Source organism: Balaenoptera musculus, chromosome 1, assembly GCF_009873245.2.
Source record: "Balaenoptera musculus isolate JJ_BM4_2016_0621 chromosome 1, mBalMus1.pri.v3, whole genome shotgun sequence".
Classification (NCBI taxonomy): domain Eukaryota; kingdom Metazoa; phylum Chordata; class Mammalia; order Artiodactyla; family Balaenopteridae; genus Balaenoptera; species Balaenoptera musculus.
Window position 1 is genome coordinate 87,280,085 of NC_045785.1, and position 18,365 is coordinate 87,298,449.

Consider the following 18,365-nt stretch of genomic DNA (forward strand, 5'->3'; position numbering starts at 1 on the left):
CCTCAACACATCCCTTGCATGTCACTGGAGGGTGGTGGAAAAAGAATGGGTTTTGGAGCCAGGAAGATCTTCTGGTTTCAAATTGCTTAACTTCATGCAAGTTACTTAACATTTTTTGAGTCTCAGTTTCTTCTTTTGCAAAAGGGTGATAATACAAAATGATAGAACCCTTGTGAAAATTAAATTACACCCCCCACCACCACCAAATTAACACGTTCCAAGGCACTAGCTTCTGTACAATGAGTATGTGCTATAAGAAAACTGAGAGTCAATAAGGTCAGGTTACCGGCCCCATATTACACTGATTAGTAGTAGATCCAGGATCCAAGCCCAGGTATGTCTGATCTAAATCTACCTCAATAAATACTAGTTCTCTTTCCCCTCCATCCAAATCCAAACAAGCATGTCCCTCACGGAAGCATCCTGTCATTAGTAGCTAAAATGCCATGTTCTCAGAGAAGCCTTCTTTATAGCCTGAGTTCAAACTGATTATTCTCTTCACTGGGCTACCACAGCAGTTCACTCGATATTCATTCAGACATCACACAGTGGCTGAATGTTTCCCAAGCCCCAGTTGCTCTTCTAGTACCGGGATGAGTTTTTGAAACGTTAAGGTTATTTCTGCATGAGCCTGGATGCTTGACTGGACTGTGAACTTCCCGAGGTCAGGAAAGCCCTTCTCATTTCTCTTCATACCAGCTGCCCTTTTCTTTACTTTCTGCAAAGCATGTTAAAAGCAAAGGTTTAAACACACCAGGGACAGGTTCTAATCTAAACTCTGCCACCGTTCTGACTGCAAGACTGTGAGAAAATATTATTTTTCTGAGCCTGGGTTTTATCACCTCTAAGCAATTAGACTATCCATGTCACGTGACTGTTGTGAACCACTCTGTGAAGGATAGAGTTTTATGCAAATGCAAGGGGTGACGAGGTCGCTATTGTTGATGTCTCGCTGTTACTATTTAATACGTGAATGCCAGAATCAATGTTCTGCACATCACTTCTGCACTAGCAGCTGGAAGGTCTGAAGTTTGGTTCCATATCAAGGCTTTCCGAATTCTATTACCTCGCATCTGTTGTTGAGACTTGGCTCAGAATCAGTTTCTGAGCCTCTGATTGCTGCCTGCTGGGAAGGGTTCCTGGTCTCCACTGCTGGCGATCCTAATTTGGGCTGCCAAGCCCTGGTGCCCCAGACTGCGTGCCTGAGACCTTGTCTCAGCAGCCTGTTCTGTCCCTTGGCTCCTCTGGACTCGCCTATTCTGACCAGCCTGCCTTGTCTCACTCACATGTGCCTTCCTCCACTTCACCACCTCTTTGCTTCCTTCCCTGGTGCTGCCCTGTTCTGCCCTACTTCTCAGCGTCCCGGTTCCAGGCTGCCATCTTTTCGGTAAGCCTGGATCAGCACTGGTCTCTAATGACCAAGTGACCCTCTGTTGGAACTGCCTGCAAGAAGCCTGCCTGCCTACAATCCAAGCTGCCATCCTTGCCTTGGCTATCTCAGTCCTAAATGTACCACCAGCTAGCTCCCCCAGCCTCTGTCGTCAAACCCATATCAGGCATCAGGGCTGCTCTAGATCCCTTTCCTTCTGGGGAAACAAAAACAAAAATAAAAACAAAAACAAAAACAAAAACACACACACACACCAAAATCTTGTGGTCTTTCTGAACCTCCCATCTCTTTTTCCCTATGCCCAGCTTTTCCAGACTTGGCCAGCTTATATATTGCCAAAGCGCTGCTTTGTTCTCGCCATGCCATTAACCTGACTGCTTTTACGTGCTTCCTTTGCAGCCTTTAATGTGTCTCCTCTTTACAAATCCCTTTAAGTTCTCCCTTCCCAGCAGATGAAGCCGAGACACTAGCACACTCACATCATAAAATTTATGCAAATCCAATTAATCCAATCAAAGCTTGTTTGTGTAAAAGCCTGTCTTATGTGCTCTTTAAAGTCATTCCCCATGAATGGAAATCTTAATTAGATGACTAAATTTAGAAGGATAGAGCATCTTGCAAAAAAACCAAGCACATTTAATCCTTAATGCCATAAACTGGAAAATCTGAGTCTCACCTACCAAGAATGATACAGGTCCATTACACATAAATTTTAACCCGTGCTTTCTAAAAGAACTGCACGCTCATGTCCTCACGTTTCTAGAGCAACATGTAGATGCATATTTTTCACTTTAGTATCCAATTTAAAATGAGAAGACTGAAGACATTTGCTACACAGGTGAGCACACCTGTTATGTAATTTATAAAATGCAAGTCAAAGTGACCTAATTATAGAAGCAAAACACAGCAATAGTAACAAAAATATCCTAACCAATTTAAATTTTAAATGTGCATACTAACATAAGCTTTCATAATTATACAAATATGGATCTTTTAGCATTGTCCATGTTGCAAATAATGATTTAAAATCCTGTAATATACGTGTCAGGGGGGTTAACTTCTCAGTAGCTATCTAACAGTTTATTTCACAATGGGATGTTTATTTAAAACAAAGAAAATATAAGTACTCTGGAACACACTTGCCAGCCAAGACCCATGTGATGAATATTGCCGTAAAACTCTAAAAAGTATTCTAATGTTTCTCCTTTAGTTTACTAAATTAAAATCAGTCACAGAAATAAAGTTACTTTGTAAGACAGGTAGATTTAGACGTCCCATTTTGCAGACAGATCAAGTGAGCCTAAGAGGTTAGCCTGTGCATCACAGGTTTACCTCTTCAAGCTGATAAGGGAATTTGGACTTCAAACTCTGAGTATTACTGTAATGTACTTTTTACTAAACACCCTTATGTTCTGAACTTAACTGCCTCTGTGTTAGACACCTTTCCATTCCAGACATTCTTGGAGTTTCTTCAAACAAGAAGGTTTCTCCAGCCTAAATGACTTTGTGTTTGTTCTTTGCTTGGAATACCCTTGCCTCACGTCCCTGACTAGCTAACATCACCTGCTCTCAGAAGTCTCTTTCACTCCCTTCTTCGCTTTCCCTCACCCCAGCCCACTGTCAGTTATCAGGATTAGTATATTTTAACTCTTCACACACATGGGACTGAGTTCCTTGAGGACAGGAATCCTTTCTTCCATTTGAATGTGTAGAATCGCTTACACACACAAAGCCTTGTCCGGGGAGGACTGGTAAATGTTTTCTAAAGAATACATGAAGAAATGAATTACTGAATACCAGGTCATTGTGCTTCAATGTGATTGCTAGGAGACCATTTCATTTGCACCCATTTGATTCAGAGAGGTACTAATTTGCGCTTGTTTGATATTTTACTCTAATTGGGAAATCCCGTATTTCAATGAAAAGTGTCCATAAACAGTAAAATCCTAATTTCATTTTCCTGGTTCCTCCTGAAGTTAATTGAAGTTGTAAGTGATTTGCCTGCCCCAGCAGCACTGAATCTTTCTTTACTCATTAATGTCATTCTCTAAAGCACCACTAATTTTTATCACTCTCCAAGGAAAGAAACTCTCCTCAAAAATAGTTCCATGTATTGAGTCAAATGTTTCAACTCTTAATCTATGGTTACTAATGAAAATGTATACAGTATGATTCAGAGACCCTGAGTGACAATAAAATCATGACTCATCTCATTTAGAAGCCCTGCCAGCCATCTGAATCCTCCTTCAGAACACCAAAAAAGTTTTCCAATTTACCATACATGCAAATTTCACACGTAAAATGTACTGGTGGTTTAATTTACAAAATACAATGGAAGATGATATGCTCTTTAAATCAACCAATTTGTTTTGAGAAAAATAAAAATAAGTATTGAAATAAAGAAAATGTCACACTTGATGAAGAAAGAGCATGTGCTACATAAAAGCTTAAGTAGAGACAATTTAAGTTACAAAAGTATGTGCAACGGACAATTAAAGACATGGGGAAATGAAATAGTGGTTACAGAAGCAAAACTTGATGATGTTAAAGATTTTTAAAACAAAATGATAGGTGTTTGAAATATTCTTCATATGAAGTAAATAAGATTTATTTTGAACTACATTCTACATAACTTTAAGTAAATGAAAAAAATGAAGTGCGTGTACATGGGGAAAATATTTGAAATCAGGGATCACTGGCAAATAAAGTGAAATATTAAAGATGGGTTTTGGAAAAATAATTTGGACTTTACGATTTAAGTATCTGTGAACGGGTAAAATTATAAATAATTTTAATTTATGCTTCTCTAATTCTCTTCTAAAATACACAAATAATTACTTATATCTACTATTTGAAAGGCACTCTGTTAGGCATTATGTGATGAGCAAGAGTCAAAGATATACGAGACATATTTGCTGTTCTATAAGCGTTTATAATCTTTTGACGGCCATAGTATTTAAATGTAATTAACTATAATGCATAGCCATGCAGTATACTACATTGTACATGCTACAAACAATTGAAGCATTTTAATAGTCATTTGATTGCAAGAGGGCAAATACAGTTACGAGAGGTTGCCTGGAGTTCTGTCTTAAGGACTGAAAGCCCAGATCAGTCTCAGCTGGTGAGAAAATGCCACAGTCTCTTAGCAATGTCTGTTGGGGCCATGGGAGCAGAACAGGGTACATCATCATACAGTGCTTCTGCCTACTTGACGGAAAGTTTAAGCTACTCCCTTTACAGATGAGATAACTAACCACAAGGTGACTGGATATTGATCCCAAGGCTAACGCATTAAGAAAAAAACTGTATGCAAAATTCCTGCTCTATTTGCGAGGGGTGAAAGTACACCTGAGACACATCATTCAGTGCTGGTGCCACACCTTAAAAACATAGGACATCCGAAGTGAAGTCAGATGTGAGTGGCCAAAAGGGTAAAATGGACTCAAATCCATGCTATGTCAAGATGAAGACTTTAAGTCTCAAGAAAGGAAGAGTCAGAGAGAAACCATCTAGGGGGTTCCAGATGGCTTCAAAAGGTGAGAGAGACCACTGAGCAGAAGACAGGGAGACAGACTTTCATTGTAATACAGAGCGTCCTAATTGTCAGACTTGTTTCATGCACAGAAAGAGCTGTTCCGGGGGCCATGAGTCAGTTTTCTGCCCTGGGTGAGGTTCAAACCCTTTCAAACCAATTATCTAATGATACAGAGGCGGGAACGCTACTTGACTTTCTCAAGGTCTCAAAGGTAGAAAGCAGCAGAGCAAGGAGGACAGCTCAGGTCACCAGCCTGTGAGTCCAGTGAGTCACTGCTCCTTTTATTTATTTATTTTAATTTCAGATTATCATGAAACCTGCGAAATCAAAATTACCAATTCTCTGCATTCACTATTTCCATTATAGAGTACATTATTACTACTGATCCTTTTCTTTTGTCTTGCTTTCTCTCCAGCTCCCCATCCCATACCTGCAACTACTCTGTTTTATGGAAAGTATATAAGGGGAAAGACTTATATTAAAAGAAAAAAGGAGTTTATAGGAAAGATAGATTGCTATTGACTAGACACATCAAGGAAAGAGTTATGAAAGAGGTATGACTGAAGTTGCCCAAATTAAAGAATAGAGATCATTTAACAGATGGAAACAGCAGAGAGAATTACAGAAAGCAGAGAGAATTACAGAAAGCAGAGAGCTGCGCTTTCTCAGGTCACTGCTGTTTTGCAGGAAATGGCACCACAGGATTAGACCAAGTTTTGAGAATGTCTCTGAGTTCCTTCAAAAAAAAGACAAGACTTCAAAACATATAAATGTATAAATGTCTATTCTTTTTCCTGAAATATATTTATAGCAATAGCTTTTCCATGCCTCTAACTAGTTGCCAAACTTATGCCAAACTAGTATGCCAAACGTAATAACTATGTCTTGAATGCAGTAGATAGGCTATATATCAATTATATGTAGTGTGATAATTTTATTGTGTTACGTAAAAATCACATTAAAAGAACTTAAAGTCTGGGAGGTATGGATGGGAGACTGAAAGGCAGAAGAAGGCAAAATCGATATTTCTTCATCACCTCTTTCCTCCCTCCTCAGACAACACCTCTAATAAGAGCTCTCCTCCATACTTTTAGCTCCTGTGAAATACATCATTTTAGGTTCCAACTTCTGCCCCAAGCTCTGATAACCCCATCTCCTTCCTTTGTCTCTCCAGCCTTGGCAGTTGTAGTAGTGGCTGTCTGCTATTGCATAAACTCTGGGTGGTCTCACCATTTCCTGTTCAGCTTCTCAACTTTCCCACCACCTGTGTAATCAACTCCCTAATTAAATTCCCTCAGTTTTAAATTTAATAAAAAAGAACTTAAACGTCTGCATATTAAAAATGGTTAGGTTTGGGGCTTCCCTGGTGGCGCAGTGGTTGAGAATCTGCCTGCCAATGCAGGGGACACGGGTTCGAGCCCTGGTCTGGGAAGATACCACATGCTGCAGAGCAACTGGGCCCGTGAGCCACAACTACTGAGCCTGCGCGTCTGGAGCCTGTGCTCCGCAAAAAGAGAGGCCACGATAGTGAGAGGCCTGCGCACCGCGATGAAGAGTGGCCCCCACTTGCCGCAACTAGAGAAAGCCCTCACAAAGAAACGAAGACCCAGCACAGCCAAACATAAATAAATTTAAAAAAAAAAAAAAAGGTTAGGTTTTTGTTATATCCACTTGTGGCAAGTTTCAAATGTAGTTTTACTTTTTGTCTGAAAAGATTTGATGTCAGCAACATAAAAGAAGGCATCATAGAACCAAGTGATTTGGGAATTAAATGCTCTTTTTCCTTATCTGTTACTATGTCTTCACTATCAGAGATTAAGTGCTAATTGTAAATACAATATTCAGGAAAATGTTTTCAATCAGCACTATAAAGTCACAAGGAAAAAGCTATCATAATAATCACATACTCTTCATCTCTATCTCCCAACTAACACTGCTATGCAGAACGATTTGCTGCAGGCGGCCTTAACCTCTCCAGGAGATGACAAAAAATTTGGTACTGGAGAAGAGAACCATCTCTGTGTTATCAAAAGCTCATATGGAGACATTCTGCCCAGGTATGTCATTTCCTTGCTGTGGGGTCATGGGCTAGTTGCTTCATCTTCCTGTGCCTCAGTGTTCTCATCTGTAAATTGAGATAACAATAGTGCCTACCTCTAACGCTGTGAGGATTAAATTAGTTAATATGTGTAAAGTACAACAAGGACTGATGTATACCAAGTGCCCATATATGTCAGCAATTGGTGTAATTTCTCATTAGCTGCATGGCCTTGGGCAAGTCATTTAATCTCTCTGGCCATTCATTTGGAAATTAAGAGATGAAACTAAATGATCTCTAAGGCCTCTTTCATGACTAAAGAGTCCCAGCTACAAAGAAGCATAATCTCTCTCACAGTGGATTCACAAATCTTTTCCAAAAATGGAGTGGCAGAAAAAGCCTGACAGTGTGGCTTGAATAAAGTGTCTACTGGATTCCTCTATCTGTATTCTAGACTGAGCCCCAGGAAAAAGGAAAAGGAGACCCCACAAGGAACCACGTGATGGAGCCAGCAAGAGGAAGAAACAAAGGTCTCTTTGTGAAAGACCAAAAGGGGTGTCACGTAGTTTTGACTAAGTCTCTTCATTCATTTTAGTAACTGAGTAAACCCCACACTGGAAAGGCACGTGTGAAGGAAGAGGTCATTGCCACCAACCCAAAGATAGTGTTTTGTTTTTTGACTGGAAATGTCAGGAGCTCATTTTGAATTACAAGATGAGGCCCCAGGTGCACTGCCTTTATCCAAGACTGCTCAATTTTGCTGTTTCGGAGAACATGGCATTCTGCTTTGATGAGATCTCTGGAAATACAAGATGCTTCTCAGTGTCAAGAGTACTTCTGTGCACCCCAGTGTGAGAAAAAGCTAAATCTGAAATCTCGATTAAAAATCTCGATAGAAAAGTACAGTTTCTACTGGCACTACTGAGAGCACCCTTTCAAAAAAGGGATCATTATGCTAGAAACACAATATACGATTTCCTCAACATAGCAGTATATCAACACAAATCCTTAGAGAAGAAATGCCGTAAGTTATTTTGGTAATATGCAGATATGTCAGGACTACATTTGTATTTAACCGCCCCATGATTTCAGGAGTGTTTTACTTCCTGACACTGCTTTGAAAGATTTGGAAAAGGGGAAGATGGGCTCTAATTCTGGTTTTGGGATTTGGAGCAAGTCAAGTAACTTCTGTAAGCCTTATTTTCAAGGTATGCTACACATGGAAGGTACTCAACAAATGTCTGCTCAGGGAAAGAAGGAATGAGGAAGGGAGGGAGGGAGGAAATCCCGAGAGTCACAAGCATTTTATCAGAAAGGTCACACTCCAAAGAGGCTGCTGTAAGTCTTTTTGCTATCATATGTTAATTAACAACTAAATTAGCATTGTAGATATAAAATGATTTTTTACTGATGAAAGTAGTGACTTTTAGTTAGCATGGTAAGTGCTAAAATGGACCCTTAATTGGTGAAATTCAAGCTACTGAACTGGATTGACTAAAATAGTTTGGAAACACTTCCTACCCTTGAATGATCGGGGTATAAGACTCCAGGGAGGCCTGTAACCCATACCCCAGTGACTTGTTCTCAATGGATAGGAAGGTTTCTGCTTGAAGCATGTCAGTCTGAGGACACAGAATCACACCTTGGCTATGCTGAACCTTTTATACAGGGTTTATACACTTAAAACGCATCAAAGGACAGAGAGCTGCCAATTCATTAAACGTACAGAATAGGCTGTATGGAATATTTTGCCTATTTTAATGAATGGTTATTAAGTAACTGTGTGCTCAGCAGAATTCGGTCATTATAACCTCATCATCAAAAACTTCGATTAGTCCCTGGATAATTTATCCACCAAAAATAACCAAAGAGTTGGGCGTGATGAGTCAGATTACAAAACCCTGATTTTGAGATGCTCAAGTCTAGTGATGGAAACATGAATAAAATTAAATACAACATAAAGCACAATATAAGATTATTTTAATGCCATAATGTGCTAAAGCCACAAAGGAATCATAGAGGAGAATGCAGCTACCTCACCTGGGAAAAAGGATCTACTTAGAGGAGTTGGTGCTAGATCTGAAAGGATACAGCAAAATGTTTCAGAAATATTCTTTTTCCTGAGGGGAAGGGTGGGGGAGCACTATAAAGGTTAGAAGCAAGGGAGATAAAAATGAGTTCATACAAAAAATTACAAATGTATTAAATACCAAAAACACATATACACACACACACACCTTCCACTCATACATGTTCTCTCAGTGAGAAACGTCCACCAAGACTGTCTTTAAAGTTTTAAACGCACCTGATCTGGAAAAAAAATCTCTAGGATTCTGTTTTTACAAAAAAAATGGTGATTTTACTGACAGTAGTTCTCAAACTACATCTGTCATAATAAGACTAAAAAAGTAAGTAGCCTGCTGAGTGAAAACTGGCATTCTCAGAAATAGTTTAAATAGTACTGAATATAGAACTCCATTTCACATATTTTACAATATCTCCCATCAAAATGATAGTCTTACGATTTTCCAAAGTCTGTTTAAAAGCTCTTCCTAACTATAGGTTAAGATCTCTGACATCAGAACTTGCCTCCTCGAACTGTATGGATGGGAATGTTGAGCTGGGAGAAGCAAGGTCTATTGGCTATTCCACTGGTCTTAGGAACCAATGAAGTTTTGTCTTTGAACACAGATTTTATTTTTTTTAATTTTTATTAAAAATTATATAGTTAATTTACAATGTTGTGTTAGTTTCAGGTGTGCAGCAAAGTGAATCAGCTATACATATACATATTGAACACAGATTTTAAATTCCCCTTTTCATGTCTGGTTGTAACTGAGCCTATACGTTTACAAGCATAAGGACGCTGTAAAGAGCACAGTGATACGTAATCAATATGCTTGAACTCTCCTCTGCCTTCTAGGAATGCCACCATTCAGGCTATGAATCAAATTAGTGGGCAATGGCAGGTAGCCAAGGGAGCATCGGATTTGAAGTAATGGATTCAGATCCTAGATGTGGCATTTACCCAGTGGAGGAATTGCATTAAGCTCCCTAGATGTGTTCGTTACCACACATCGTACCTGAAATAGTTAATGTGAAGGGTAAATGGTTTACCACATCCATTCAACAGAAATGATTAAGGACACCTGATGTCCCTTTGCTGCGTAGCACCAATAAATGTTATTGGCATTTATGTTAAAAGAGCAGCTATCACTTAATGCATGTTTATATTTAATTCTTAAAAGATAATGTTAAGTATCATCTCAGTTTACAGACAAGAAAGCTGAGGCTTGGAGAAGTAATTTCATGCATAGTGTTTGAACTCTTGAAGGCCAGTGAATACGCCTCCCTCATTATACAAGTCAAGTAATAGCACTGTGCCTAGCACATAGTAGATGCATTATCATCATTCCAAACTTTTACAAATAATGACTTTTGGGCACAGTACAAATTTAAAAATGAATATGATACAATGCACACTTAACAGATGGTATCAACATTGCTCCCTGGAAACATTATTTCTTTCAAATTACACAAATGGGATGATTCTTTATAATAATCTTGACAGTAAGAGCTTATTGAAACATTTTGAAAAACAGCATTGAGTATTGGAGTAATAGTCTGTAATAATTAGTTAGGCCATTTCATACTGTTGTCTTTTTATTTTTGCTCTTCTTTCTACAAGAAAATAAGAAAAGAAGTATAAAAACCTTTTCCGTTTTTCTGCTCCACAGAGTAAGTGTATTAGGCTGACAAAGCCATGCTATAAGCAGTCTAACCACCTCCAATGAACAAGCAGCTACACAACCCGTGTAATCTGCTCACATTATGTTTTCCTCATATGCATGAAGTGACTTATTGTCTCCAAGGTGCATTTACATCCGTTTGATTCTCAAGAACAGTTCCAAAAGGTAGGAAAGGCAGGAAGGAATAAGTCAACATTTTTCAGATAAGGTAACTGGTGCAGAGAAGCAACAGGGATAATGAGTGACAGGGGATGGAGGGGGAGGGAGAGAAGGGGAGAGGCAAAGGAAGAAGGGGAGTGGGAGAAGAAGAGGCAGAAGGGAGGGGGAGAGGCAGGGAGAAGGAAAGGGAAAGGAAACGAAAGCTGGTTTAAGGTTCCTGGGCCTTTGCTACCCCCTACCCCCATCACAATCTCCTAATCAGTATGCAAAGGGGACGGGATGAATGAAAAAAGAGACACCATCAAAGGAATGCAGGGAGGAGAAGGGAAAGAGGGAGGGTGAACATGAATGAATGAATATGAATGAGAATATCTAAGTAAAGCAAGGGCCTAAGAGACATAAGGAGGAGTTTAAACAGATCCATAAATCCTCAAAGAGTAGTTCTTAACTTTTAGGAATCTTGGGCATTTCTGACAATCCGATAAAGCCATGGAGGCTCTTACTAGAAAAATGCGTACATACGCACACACATACATATGTACATACGGTATTTTATAATACAATTTCAGTGTGTTCACTGCCCTCCCCCCCTCAAATCTAGTGCTAGGTCCCATTTTAAGAAACATGTCTTAGGGGGCAAGATGGGAATAAAGACACAGACCTACTAGAGAATGGACTTGAGGATATGGGGAGGGGGCAGGGTAAGCTGGGACAAAGTGAGAGAGTGGCATGGACATATATACACTACCAAATGTAAAATAGATAGCTAGTGGGAAGCAGCCGCATAGCACAGGGAGATCAGCTCGGTGCTTTGTGACCACCTAAAGGGGTGGGATAGGGAGGGTGGGAGGGAGGGAGACGCGAGAGGGAAGAGATATGGGGACATATGTATATGTATAACTGATTCACCTTGTTATAAAGCAGAAACTAACACACCATTGTAAAGCAATTATACTCCAATAAATATGTTAAAAAAAAACAAAACAAAAAAGAAACATGTCTTAGAAACAGAGGTCCTCTCAGCTCTCCGTGCACTGCAGTTTGCAGGTCTAGAACCAGAGGGTGGTTCCACAGAAAAGCAGGTGCCTGAAGCACTGTGCCAATGTGTGCCACAGAGATAAGAAACTCGGCTGCAGATCAGAACAACAGAAATATCTCTGAATCCCTCCCGCTGCCACCAACCTCTCCACAACATTTCAAGCTTAATAGGAAACAAAACAATTTCCTACACTACACACTGAAACCACTGTCTACACCAGAACACAAAGTTTCCCATCAAACCAGAAAAAAATGAAATTGAAGATAATAGTTTTGAGAAAAATTTGACCCTTCTAGTATTGAATCCTTATGACAAAATATCTTTAAAGATTTGTTTAATGTGTAAGGATAAAGGTACATAACAAAAGAACTAAATGCACAGGCTTTGACGATTCTAGCACTGTCATTGTGGGACTCTGGACTGGTCATCTCACCTTTTTACATCCAAGTCTCCTTCATAAGTTTATTGTGAAGATTAATTATACTAATGGACTGAAAAAAATTAATACAAGTCTGACATCTAATCTCACTAAACATCCTATTTCTCATTTATAAAGTGGGCTTAATGATAGTGCCTACGTTTAAAGACAGTACTATCACAGTGAGCATTAAATGAAGTAACACATTAAATGTACATTACACAGTGTCTGGTACATAGGAAATATTAGCTAGCGTTAGCCCGCTGAAGAAATGGAGGAGTCGTCAAAGGCAGAAATCACTGACTTGACTGGAAGAACAGAGTTCTAATTGACTTTTACTGTTCTTGCTATTCAGACTCCCCAATTTTTGTGGGTGATGGATCGAACTAGGTGGCTTCTGTCCACCTCAAATATTTTATCAGCCCTGGAACCCACTAACAGAGGTATTTTGCTAGGTGCCTTAAATAGGTTGTCTTGATTAATTATCCCAACCTTGGGAGGATTAACAGTAGCTAACACATATTCAGCTGGGCACTACTCTGGTACTTAAATATGTCAACTCATTTTATACTCATAGGGTTCCAGGAGTGGAGATGGATGGAGATAGTAGTGGGCACCCAAGGCAAGGTTCAAGGAAGGAGAGGTCTATGGGAGAGCTTTAGGCTCTGATTTAACAAGATGGAGCTCTGGATATAAGATGCCTTTCTGTCACCATCTACTTCCACCACAGTTAGTGATGCAACATCCTTGGTATAGCGGCAGTAGCTCCATGTCTCAGAGTCTAGGGACCCAGAGGGAGCCTCCTGGGGATGCAGGCATAAACAATCAGAGATGCTCCCTAACCCTCAGACCTGCCCCACTCAGTGCTGGTCTTCTCTGTCTTGATTCTGACTCTATCAAGAGGGATGGTCTAACTTTGCCTCCTTCAAATAATCTGTGTTGCTCAGAGATCTAAGGAACAATAGGGGCTAGTGGCCACTGTATCCAAATTTGGGGGGGCAGAAACCATTGTCATCACCAGGTCTTTTAAATGAATGAATCAATGAAAAACAAAGATCACTAATTAAATTTATATCTGTAAATTCTGTAGGTGGTGCTTTGGTAAATGCATACAGATCAAACTGAACAGTACCTGTTTTCAAAGAGTTTATAAACCATGACATCTTTGTAAATGAGCCCAAATTACAGGTGTTTTCTGAAAACACAATTAAAATAATAATATTTCACAACACAAAATAGACTCGGGGATGAAGAGTGCAAAATCATCTTACACAGATATTTTAATAATAGAAGAGCCCTACACTACTGTCCCCAAAATGTCCTAAAACACCACCCATCAGACAAGTCCCTACTTCATTCCCAATAAATGGAGAAAAACTCAGCCTGACATCCCAGGACTCAGCAATGAGACCCTAGTCTTCCTCTTCTGCCACATACCCCTGCATTCCCCACACACCACTCTTAGAAACAAGACAGACCAACCGCTGTTTCAAGAGTACAGACTGCATTTTCTCCTACCAAGTAGTCACTTATGTTCACACTGCTGCTTCTGTGATGTCCTGACTCAAACTCCATTTCAGCCTCTCCTTCAAGTCACATCTCAAAAGCCACTCTTTTCTTCATGAAGCCTTTCTCCTCCTCTCCAAATAAAAATGATCTTGTCCTCTTTGAACCACCAGAGGTCTTTGCGGTATATATATATATGTAAATATATGCATATAACTTTTATTATGGTGATTTACATTATGACTTTTGGCATGATTACCTAATTTCCCAAATTAGCTTGTAAACTCTTAAGGATTAGTGACCATGGTTTACTTCTGAAATGACCTTTATAACCACTACTCTGGCTCATATGGTGCTTGCAACACAGGAATTCAATAAGCATTTACTGAATTACTATTTTACTAATAGTGTTAATGAAATAGTGATCTCTTATGGAGTATCAACTATGGGCCAAGGATGATATTTATATATTATATCTCATTTAATATTCAAAATCCTGTGACTTAGAAAATTAAGGATTAAGGAGCTTTAAATTAGTTGTTCAAGGTTACACAGCAAGCAGAATCCCCAACTCTTACCATAACAGCAGGATGCACTTTGAACCTGAATCCAAACTTGTCAGACTCCAAACCTGTGCCCCAAGTCAACACTATTTAAAGAATATTTTGCTTTTAATTTTTAGATAAATAAATTTGGCAAATTTGAAACAAAACCACAGATTGTGGCAGTGAGGAGAGCTACTTTTCAAAATTAACTTTAAGGATTAGAATGAGTTTTGAAGATTAAAAATATATATAATGAAGAATCTGTATCACTACAGTCCAAGAAATGTAAAAGATGGGGAAAGAGACCATTTGAGGCATTTATTTAGAAGAATGATTTATGAGTAAGCTGAATTTGCATATTGTAATAGAAAAGGCGCAGGTTTGGGAGCTTGACACAGTAGGATTAAAATTCTGGGTGCAATGTTTTTAGCCTTGGTCCTCGGGCAAGTTACTTAACCTTCCTAAACCTCAGTTTTCCCAAAGGGTAGGTGACAGTAATAATAACTGCTTTCATAGATAATGCAAGTATTAGATAGGTATAGGGTATATAACCCAACAAATGATGGATACTACTAACATTATTATTAATAATATTGTTTTCATGCAAAGTGACTGTGCTAGGCCAGTGTTCTTGAGAAGAATGGAAAAGCAGGGCTGCCATTACTGTTCCCAAACTTTCACATTATGAGAGTGTAATATTGGGAAGAGCAGAAGCGGAAACAAAGGCCAGCAGCACAGCTAGCCTGAATATCCAACATTTCCTTCTCTTTAGACTGACTCTCAAATTCTCTCTCTTGTAACTAATGAACTGAAAATCAAAACATGGAAATCAAGTTGGATCCTCCCTTTTAAAATCTCTCAAGAATATTCTAGATCCCCACCCAAGCAGCCTTTCTCATCTTGTTTCAGAGAACATATTTTTTGGAAGTAGGACAAGCAGTATGGCATTTGGCATCAGTCTCACAGGCATCAAACACCACAGCCACCATTTTTGTTTTCAGGTGCTTCTAGTTTATTATCTGATCCTCAGGGTCCTCCAATGTTAACTGGAGAGACTATCTCCTGGAAGGGATGCTCAGAGAAGTATATGTGGCCATGACTATTCAGTGCCCAGCACAAAGCAGGCGCTCAATAATGACTAATTAATTCCCTTTCCCCTCTGTGGTTCCCCCTAAATGGATAATAATCAAATTCTTTGGGCAAATATGTTATGTCTCTAAATGGCACCTGCCACCATGGATGGATGGTTAGGATCTGAAAAGTGCTATCTCATTTAAATAAGACACAGAATGGTAATCACCAAGGGATGAGTTACAGACATTACTGATTATGGCTGTACCCAAACCAGTGTCCTGAAAGTGACAGGTTTTTTTCTTAAAAGAAAAAAAAAAAAAAAAAAAATCCTTGAAAAATCCCTGAGCTATTCAGTCTCCTAGAAAACATGTGTCTGGAAACCCAACATCTGCAGAAAGCAAAAGGGCCCAAGAATGACCAATTAATTTTTTTCTCTTACAGCTTTCCAAATAGAGGAGAGAGAACACAAACATGAAGCTGGATTTGGGGTTTCTGACATATTTTAGCAAATTACAACTGAAAAAAAACAAAACAAAACATTTTCTGGTGCAAGGTCTAACACTTTTCAAACCAGTATGCTGGAGCCGTATTTGAAGTCAACTATCACAGTACCTGTGATAAAGTTACTTTGAAGTTATCAAGAAGTTCCTTGGTTTGTGGAATTCCATTATGTGTGTTGGGAACTTTTCATTATTTTGTAAATTATTAACTCATTTCCTCTAAAATCAAAGAAAACATGAATATCCAAACCTAACAGATAAAACAGATATTCTTAACATTCATTATTGCAATTTACACATTCAACCACTGGGAAAAAAGTCCCTTTCCTTTCCCTCTTCATTTTTAATTTCCTATTAGTTATCTGTTGAGAGAGAGAGAAAGAGAGAGAGAGAGAGAGACAGACGACCTGTACCACAGGAAGGGAACCTCCAATACTTTGACAGTATTAAAGGAACCATAATAATTGTTTTCTGAAAAAACACCACCAATTCTCCTACCTATAACTTTGTACCACATTCACATACGTAAATTATTATACGATTATCATTCTAATAATTACATATGTATATCTGTGTATATATATGTGTGCATGTGCCCGTATAGACACACACACACACAGTTCATAAATCCAAAAGGCATTCTCAGAAAAGCTCTATGAGAAAAGGACTTAAGCCGCCCAGGGAATGGAAGATCGCTTAAATAAATCTTGTAATTTAGGCACAGCTCCTGCTTTTCAGCAAGCACTGCTGCTGGAGCCTCTTCATTTAGGAGGTCTCATATTCTTTTTTAGATATTTGTTCCCTGGTCAGCTTAGTCTAATTGGCACTTCCTTTCGAAAGGGAAGGAGGCGGTAAAAAGGGAATTTGCGCCCCGACTCTGGAAGCGGGAGTCCCTTCCACACCCCAGCAGTTGATCGCCGTCTCCCTCCCGCTGGCCCCGCTGCTGCTCGTCTTCCAGTCGCAATGTGAGAGGTGGCGGTCAGCGGAGCAAGGCCACAGAGTAGATGAAGTCAAGATTCAACCGGATAACTCCCCTCCTCCCCAGCCCCGACTCCCACCCATTACCGTCTACAGCCCCCTTCCCTCCCATCCCCCTCCGTGTCACGCTAAGGTGCAGCTACCGCGGGGGGTAGCGGGGGTGCGGGGGTGGCAGGTGGGGAGAGCTGGGGGCTTCCTTCGCACCCACCCCGACGCGCCCTAGAAGAATGTCCTCTGGGGAAGGGGCTGCCACCAACTTGGAGGAACTTAGAAGGCAAAGGCTGCCGCGCCCCGACCTCGGCGGGGCCTCAACCCTGAAGGCGAAGGGCGGAAAAGGGCAGTCGGGGCGAGGGCGGGCACCCCCCGGGCTTACCACGAGCACGGGGACCCCGGCGGCCAGCGAGTAGAGGAGCACGGGGGGCACGGCGCTGCTGTCCTCCGGGCCCGGGTAGGGCTTGCGGTAGGCGCTGTCGTGGCAGAAGAAGCCCTGCACGTTCACAGTGAACGTGTCCGTGTATTCGAAGTAGTACGCCAGCATCACCGTCCCTGCCATGATCACCATCTGGAAATAGAGCATGCTGCTGGTGAGCGCCGCGGGCAGCCGGGGCATGCACGCCTCCCGGGCCGGGCCGAGCCGAGCGGGCGGCGGACGGGCCCCCTCCCGGGTCCGCCGAGGCAGCCACCGGGGGCGCGGCGGCGGGGGCGGCGGGAGGACGAGGCGCGGGAGGCAGGATGGAGCCGCCGGAGGAAGAGGCGGAGGCAGGTCCGGGTTTCGAGGCGCCGGCGGGCTGCGGAGGAGGCGGCTACCCCCGGACGAACCCCCGCTCCCCTCCCCGCCCCCTGCCCGCCGCAAGCACCGCCCGCCCAGGCGCGGGGTCGCGCGGGAGGGCGGGGAGTCCCGGGCGGCGGGCCGCGGCCAGGCGAGAGACCGTTCGCGATGCAGCCGCGCCGGGCCGAGCCCCCAGGCCCGCCCGGAGGAGGGGCGGACCGGGCGGCGGCGGCTGGGACAGCGGCACCTGTACCCCTCGGAGGGCGGACGCAGTGGAGCTGGCGAAGCTTCTCGCAGGGGTAAAAACCAAAAAGGGGGGAGGGGAGGCAGTAGAGAAGGAGCTTCTAGAAACTCCCTTCTGAGGCAGCAGCTGGGTGGTTTAGGAAACCCGCGCAACGCCTGGGAAAATGGTGCGCGGACGCGTCTTCGGAGCGCAACCCCGTAAAGCGCCAAGTGCCGATTCCGCGCAGCGACTTTTCAGCCGGCGCCTCTTTGGATTCCTTAACCCCGTGCAGGACACACGCGCAGCGCGGGTTTCTAGGAGCAATGAGAAACATCATCCCAGAGAATTTTAGATTCTGAGTTTCTTTGCTTCCCCGCCCCTCCCCCTCCCCCCCAGTTCCTAGGGCTTTGTATGTAAAAACAGAAATCATAGCTCGGGA

The 18,365-nt window shown here is 41.5% G+C and overlaps 2 protein-coding genes across 4 annotated transcripts in view; one reads left to right on the forward strand and one right to left on the reverse strand.

Moving 5' to 3' along the window:
• PLPPR5 (phospholipid phosphatase related 5) overlaps positions 1-17,989 on the reverse strand; it is a 128,027-nt gene extending 110,038 nt beyond the window's left edge. For 2 of the 3 annotated variants that reach the window (XM_036867913.1, XM_036867904.1), the window contains exon 1: positions 17,308-17,705. In XM_036867913.1, the coding sequence (XP_036723808.1) occupies positions 17,308-17,544 (237 nt within the window). In that variant the 5' untranslated portion in view covers positions 17,545-17,705. Of the gene's footprint in view, positions 1-17,307; positions 17,706-17,950 lie in introns of those variants that run through there. The other variant, XM_036867921.1, reaches the window with a different exon arrangement.
• LOC118899946 (translation initiation factor IF-2-like) lies at positions 17,543-18,148 on the forward strand. The gene has a single exon (XM_036862055.1). It carries the CDS (start codon positions 17,543-17,545, stop codon positions 18,146-18,148), a length of 606 nt encoding a protein of 201 aa, XP_036717950.1.
• Positions 18,149-18,365: the final 217 nt, after the last annotated feature.